The 7,387-nt window shown below is 54.0% G+C and overlaps 1 protein-coding gene across 1 annotated transcript; it reads left to right on the plus strand.

Annotated features, from left to right (window-relative positions):
- The first annotated feature begins 2,192 nt into the window (after positions 1 to 2,192).
- Positions 2,193 to 6,883, plus strand: LOC101754392 (UDP-glycosyltransferase 89B2-like). Its single transcript, XM_022827779.1, has 4 exons — positions 2,193 to 2,366; positions 2,484 to 2,712; positions 5,624 to 6,423; positions 6,521 to 6,883. Exons 1-4 carry the CDS (start codon positions 2,193 to 2,195, stop codon positions 6,881 to 6,883), a joined length of 1,566 nt encoding a protein of 521 aa, XP_022683514.1.
- Positions 6,884 to 7,387: the final 504 nt, after the last annotated feature.

The raw sequence follows: 7,387 nt of genomic DNA on the forward strand, positions 1-7,387 counted from the left end.
ACTTTGAATAGGGTTGACCATCCGAAAAGAGAGCTTTGTAGTAGCTTAATGATAAACAAGAATTGCGGTTGAACCATGTGCAAGGTATCTCCAATATAATTAACTGGCGTTAGAAGTTGCATCGGTTGAGTGAGCGCGGTGCAGCGTTGCAGCACCAGCGTTAGGTTCCACGCGCGCATGACAGCGGAGGTAGCCCCCAGCGGTCAGCCAGAACGCCACAACGTGAAGTAGAAGATCAGCCACACCTCCACGCTCGTGGCATGCAGGTGGCGGCCCCTACGCATGCTTACTTTCACCGTCGTACGAATCCCACGGTCTCGCACGGTTGGCGGGCAGCACGAGGCAAACGCGAGTTTGGGTTAGCTGAACCCCTTGGGCGCCTGGTTGCAGCTCGCCAGTAAGGAGCCTCCCAGGCAGCATCGGTGGACCAAAAAGTACGTGGCGGGGTAAATCGGGGGGAGGCGGGGTGGATAGGGGGTGGACGGGGGCGTGACCCAGGGGCAGCGGAGGCGAGCAGGGGCGGCGCCGCAGGTGGAGCAGGGAGGCCAGCGTGGCGCAGGGAGGAGGAAGAAGACGTTGTTAGTATGATGAGTGGGGCCCACAAACGGTGTCTAACGGAAGGAGAAAACGGTGCTCATCCCGTCTGTTGCAATCTCTCCAACCAAACAAAAAATTAGGACGAACCCATCCCATTCAACCAAACATGAAATGGGATCATCCCATCCTAGAAAACTGGGATAGGACCGTCCCGTCCTACATTGTCTCCCATCCAAACGCACCCTAAGAGAGGACGGCAAGTCAACATCTGGCAGGCCGAGGGAGGACGGGACTGACCGGATCGGCAGCTATGAATGCTTCCTTTCGCTACGTCTCGGGTTTACTGTAAGTCTGTGAGCTGCAACTGTAATGGTAGGCGCCTTTATTAACACACGCAGATGCAATGGTACGTTTCCGCTAGGAATTCCAGGGATTCGCCGACGTCCTCCGTGGCGCCGCGCGCTGTCCCGCCGGTCCGCCAGCTCGTCGTCACTGGAGATCCCTGCCTCCATCAGCATTCGATCTCTACACGTGTGTCCGACACTACACCAGATAATTTGGGCTGGCACGTCGAAATTAGAGTGCTGGCGGGCCTAATTGCCACCCGCCATCACTCTAATGATTCCACCGCCAACACAAATATTTTTCAATTTACATCAATTGGAAATGCAAAAAGTTTGTAAATAGCCTAAAAAACTTTACCTTGCATATGAAAATATATTTTTAATATGTATTAGACTACGTATATATTGTTGTGTAGGCATTTCAAAAATTTTCAAAGTGATTTACTATTTTCTAAAATTTAAATGATTATAAGGATGTTTATTGATATTAATATATATTTGAACTAAAATTTTCACAAATAAGATTTAAAAATTTCAAAAAAATGACATTAAAGACACATGTTCTATTTTAACTCAAAACATGAAAGAACATGAAAGATTCACAAGTTTGTTAGGCATAATTATCACTTCTATTAAAATTTTTAGTGAAAATAAATTCTAATAATATCTAAACGTTGTCTGAAAACTATATAAATTAGTATGGAATCATTTTATGAGTGCACAACCGTGACATAAAAGTTTCAATATGTTAAAAGAAAATTGGACTATACATTGTTTACAAATGTATACTTCGCATACAACATTTCATATAACTCAAGTCAAGCTTTTAGCTTGTGAACTAACTTAGCAAATAAAATTATCATATATATCCTAATATAATTTTTACATGCATAAGACTATATATATACAGTCTTTTCTAGAAGTTTCAACAAATTCTGAATTGATTTACTTCGATTAAAAATAAAAGGAGAAAAAGAAAAATGTAGGTAGATCTATATTGGTGGGCGATTTTGTTATCTGCCATCATAGATACGTCACCTGCTAGCACAAAGATAAAAAAAAATTCGTGGATGAGAGCGCCAAACAAAAAAAATAGCGCGAAGGAGCCCGTACCTCTCCCTTTATCTCCCTCTACCCAATCTCTTTCACATTGTTCTCTTCTCCTCACATTTCTCTCTCCCTTATCTCTTGAGGAGCAGGCGACGGGTGGAGGTAGCGGCAGTGCGGGGGGCCTGCGGGCAGCCGGCGAGCTGCGCGGGGGGCCGACGCGAGCGACCGACGGAAGTGACGACCAAGCGGCAGACCCTCACAATGCTCATCGCGGCCTACACACTGCTATGTCGGAGACCGCCGTGCGTCGAGGTCTACGCCCTGCGCCGGTCCTACGCGCAGCTTGAGCCCTGGCTCCTCGAGGCGTGGCGCCGCTCCGAGGATGACGTCCACACCACCGTGGGGCTTGACGACATCGTCTTCATCCGTATCTTCGTCTTCAGGTCGCCCCGCCCCCCAAAATCCCCCTACTGCCCTTCGATGCTCTTCTTCCCCAATTAGGTTCGTTTGCTCAATGGAGTGTGTGCGTACTACTGGGATTGGATTGTGCAGCATCAGGATCTTCGCGACCTGTTGATGGAGGAGCCACAGTGGCGCGGGCGTTGCTGCGGGCTGAGGGCGCAGGCGGAGGTTGGTTGGGGCATGGCCCGGCAGGGCAGCCTGCCGCAGGCAATCAGCGGTGGCAGGGTCCAGCGAGGCAGCTGGTGGCGGCCGGCGCTGGCGAGGGCAGGGCCCTACGGGGCGGTCGTCGCCGGTAGCGCGTTCAGCCTCCGGGCGGCCTGTAGGCGAATGGAAGGGGCCGACGCAGGGCGGCAGTGCGAAGCGACGCAAGCAACAACGCTGGGTGGCGGTGCGGCCGCTACTGCCAGCTTTTTTTATTTTTCTAAAAATATCTTTATTGGCGGGCGCCATAAGCACCCGCTAGCAAAAAAACCATTTGTGCTAGCGGGTGGCTTAAGAGGTCCGCCAGCATAGAACCGTTTGTGCTGACGAGCAAGCGGAAATAGCTATTTCTGCTAGCTCAAAGTTGCTGGTGGGTGCAGTATCCGCAGCACAAATCTCTTCTGTCCGCCGGCACAAATTTTTTAGGCGTAGTGTGAACAAACAGCCCGGCACGTCATGTGCTCTCGTACTCGTATAGCGTAGTACTAACCGTTGCTCTTGTACTCTATTATCAGCAGGACCGTTGCCCTGCGTCCGGACCGGAGATTCTCGCGGTCGCGGGCAAGTAAAACCGCGCCTGCGTGCACGTGAGGATTAGTTTGCAGCTGCACGTGAGACGATGCTCCTTTTCGTTATCTACTCCCCATGCTTTGGGCGTGTGAGTTCGGGACCGTCATTTGTATGACTGTTTCCCATTTGTATGGTTCGTAAGCGACGCAACATGTGCTACCACACGTGCTAGTGTCAGGATTGGATCATCCATTCGTCGGGGCCTCAGGGATCAGGATCACAGACAGCCGGTCAGCTTGCGCGTTGGGGTCCGTCTTATGCGGCCCGCATGGCGTAGCGTACGAGGCCGCGATGCAGCATAGAGAGACCAACTACAGAGTACAGACAGGGCCAGTGTTGTCAAACCGCGCATTTTACAGGGCGATCAACCGACGAGTCGATAGGCCGAGATGTTGGGAATAACGAGCAACATGAAATGCATGATTACTCCTTCGATGAACTTAGACCCTGTTTGGGAGAAGGATGCTAAAATTTAGCCTTGACTGAAGTTTAGCCCCCTCAAATGAAAGGGCTAAAGTTTAACACTTGAGGTATTTGGCTGAGGAGCTAAACTTTAGCTCTTGTGTTGACAAAAGACCTATTTACCCATGTTTTCTCTCCTCTCCTTTACCCCTCTCTGCTTTCCTTCTCAACTTCTTCCTTCCCGCGATGGGGCCGTGCATTTTCTTGTCGTTGGCCCTGCCGAGCATCTCCTCCAGCCATCCGCGATGGGGCCGGTGAGGCGAGGCCGCGGGGGCGGCCGGAGGCGGAGGCGGCGGGCGAGGTGGGGGCGGCGGGGTTGGAGGTGGCGGGCGAGGCGGAGGCGGTGGGCGAGGTGGCAGCGGCGGCGGCGAGGCGGAGGCGGCGGGCGAGACGGAGGCGGGAAGAGAGAGAGAGACTGAGGGGAGGAGAGAGAGGGGAGGGGGGCAGGGGGAAGTGGTTCGGGGGACCACTTTTTAGTCCATTTTAGCTATCCCCAAGTAACTAAAGGATTAGTGGGGGGCTAAAATTTAGCCCCCCAGTTTTAGCTCACCTGTTTTGGAGCATAAGTGACTAAAATGGACTAAAGTGGGGGTGCTAAAGTTTAGCACCCCTCTCCCAAACACCCCCTTAGGGATAACTGCAGGTTGCAGCGGAATAATCAACATAAGTGACATAATGATTTTCATGGAAAATCTTCTCCAAACAAGAGGAGTAAAAACTACAAGGCAACCAATCACTCCCAACCTCTTCCACTATATTTCAATAATGAGTACAAAGATTCTTCTCTAGAATATCTAGATGTACATATTAGCAGCATCAATACCAACAAGACAATTGCAATCTTGATACAATAACAATTGCAACAACACTGAAGCGAGATTCACAACGAGAGGTAATATTTTCAGCTTTGCTGAAACAATAGTTTGTCACCTTCAGAGTTCTGCTCACACCAAGCAAACCACAAATCCAAATACCCTCAAAATTGGTAGAACTGAAGTTCAATCAGTCACCCATGGGCTAACAAAGTTTCAGCCAAATCGAATCACGTTAACCCCTCAGATTGTACTCCTACCAAAACTGCACACTGCTGAATCTGCTGCTAACAGAGCTGACGAACTCCCCCTCAAATCTAACCAAATTCTCAAACCAATCATACGGATTAGAGAGCTACAAGTGTGGAATAAGCTCACCAAGTTTGCTGTGAATCCAACTCCATTTGCACCTCCAATCACAAGTTTGACGATAGTTGCACAGGACATACCAATCTGGACAGCAAGTTTCTTCTCCTCTGGTCTTTCCTTTGTTGTTCTATGGGTTCCTTTGTTGTTCTATGGGTTGAATGTGGCTGCTGCTCTCTTGGCTCTTCAACACTCTCACACATATATAAAAGTTAGGATTTGCTCTCAAATCCATCTCTACTTTCTATCAAGGTAGCAATTAGCAGCTCACACGCTGCATACCATATTAAGCTTTTAGGCTTCCTGTTCCTTCGCGTGGAGGGACCTCTAGCCAAGACTCAAGAGGAGATCGAACGAGTCTCGGTCCAACGGTTACTCGCACCGCAGTTTGCACGTCACAGTGTGATGATCTCGGCTGGCAGCAGCGCCTAGACAGCAGCGCACATCACAACTACACAAGGACACAAGGTCCCGCCCTTCCTGCATGGCTGCATGCAGACACACCTACCGAGTAGGTGATTGCTATCTTTTCCTAGGCCTGTCCTATCCACTATCCAGCGCACGTGCTCTTGTCCTCCTCCATCTTTGGAAACTGTCCATTGACCATTTCCATCGTCTATGGACACGCCATCGGCACCACAGAACCACGCCACAGGCAGCCGCGCATGCAACGGCGGCGAGGGCAACCCACACGTGCTCGTCGTGCCGTACCCGGCGCATGGCCACATGCTCCCGCTCCTCGACCTCGCGGCGCTGCTCGCTGCGCGAGGGCTCGCGGTCACCGTCGCCATCACAGCCGGCAACGCCCCACTCCTGCAGTCGCTGCTCGCGTCGTGCCCGTCCGGCCGTCCGTCCGCACGGTCACGCTGCGTTTCCCCACCTCGCCCCTCCTCCCGGCCGGCTGCGGCGAGAACACCAAGGACCTCCCGGCCCACCTCTTCCGGCCGTTCATCGTCTCCCTCGCCGCCCTCCGCGCACCGCTCCTTGCCTGGTGCAAGGCCCAGGCCCAGAGCCGCCACCGCGTCACGGCCGTCGTCTCCGGCTTGTTCACGGGGTGGACGCAGCCGCTCGCGGCGGAGCTCGGCGTGCCACACGTCACGTTCTCGCCTTCCAACGCGCTCCACCTCGCCGTGTCGCACTCGCTCTGGCGGCACCTGCCGAGCGGGCGCCTCCCGGAGGACGCCGACGAGCCGGTCACGTTCCCGAACATCCCGGGCTCGCCCAGCTTCCCGTGGCGCCAGCTATCGTGGCTGTTCACGCGGCGCGTGCCCGGCGACGAGGTCTCCGAGGCGATCCGCCAGTTCTTCCTGTGGAACCTGGGCAGCGCGTGCTTCGTCGTCAACTCGTTCGCGGCGCTCGACGGCGCCTATGTCGAGCGCGCGCTCCCCGACCTGGCGTCGAAGCGGGTGTTCGCGGTGGGCCCGCTGTCCGACGCCGTGAGTCTCTGCCGCGACCGGCGCGGCGGGAAGCCCGTGGTGCCGGCGGCGAGCGTGGCCGCGTGGCTGGATGCCTTCCCCGACGGCTCCGCCGTGTGCGTCAGCTTCGGGACGCAGCACGCGCTGTCGACGCCGCAGGCCGCGTGCGTCGCCGACGCGCTGGCGCGGGAGCTCGGCCGTGGCGTTCGTGTGGGTGGTGAGGAGCGGCACCGCCGTGCCGGAGGGGTTCGAGGCGGCGACGGCCTCGCGGGGCGTGGTGATCCGCGGGTGGGCGCCGCAGGTGGAGATCCTGCGCCACCGTGCCGTGGGGTGGTTCCTGACGCACTGCGGCTGGAACTCGGTGCTCGAGGCGGCGGCCGCCGGCGTGGCGCTGCTGGCGTGGCCGATGGGCGCGGACCAGTTCACGAACGCGTGGCTGATCGCGGCGGCCGGCGTAGCCATGCCCGTGGCGGAGGGTGCCGAGGCCGTGCCAGACGCCGGACAGATGGCGAACGCGATCGCCGCCGCGGTCGGGGAGGAGGGGAAGCCCGTGAGGAAGCGTGCGGCGGAACTTGGCAAGAAGGCGGTGGCGGCAGTGGCAGAGGGCGGGAGCTCGCACGGGGACCTGGAAGATCTGGTGCGCATGCTCCGGAAGGTCGACTAGTGACTCTAGTACATGGTGTTCTACTCAAATTTCTGGGCGCCTTAAACCTTGTAACGGGAAATTAGGAAATGTTCATGTTCTACGTGACGTTCATTGTTCGAAATGCATCGTGTTATTTGTTTGTATTTTGTGGCGTCACAGCATGAACGGGTTCATTGTATTTCGAAATGCTCCGTTTCTCCACCATTTCTGCTAATAAGCACCTTTATAAACAACCACGGGTTGTGCAGCGCTGCAAATTCCGCCGTGCACCTCTTACAGTCAGCAACAATTAACGCGACGATGCCACAGAGCCACGGACCGACGACCAAGAGACTGCTGTTTCATTCTTTGCTGTATCTGTTATTCTTTGGGGGCGTTTGGTTCCTTTGCTTATTTTTAAGCAAGTGTTACATCAATATTTAGATACTAATTAGGAGTATTAAACGTAGGCTATTTACAAAACCCATTACATAAGTGGAGGCTAAACAGCGAGACGAACCTATTAAGCCTAATTAATCCATC

Source organism: Setaria italica, chromosome VI (genome assembly GCF_000263155.2).
Source record: "Setaria italica strain Yugu1 chromosome VI, Setaria_italica_v2.0, whole genome shotgun sequence".
Classification (NCBI taxonomy): Eukaryota; Viridiplantae; Streptophyta; class Magnoliopsida; order Poales; family Poaceae; genus Setaria; species Setaria italica.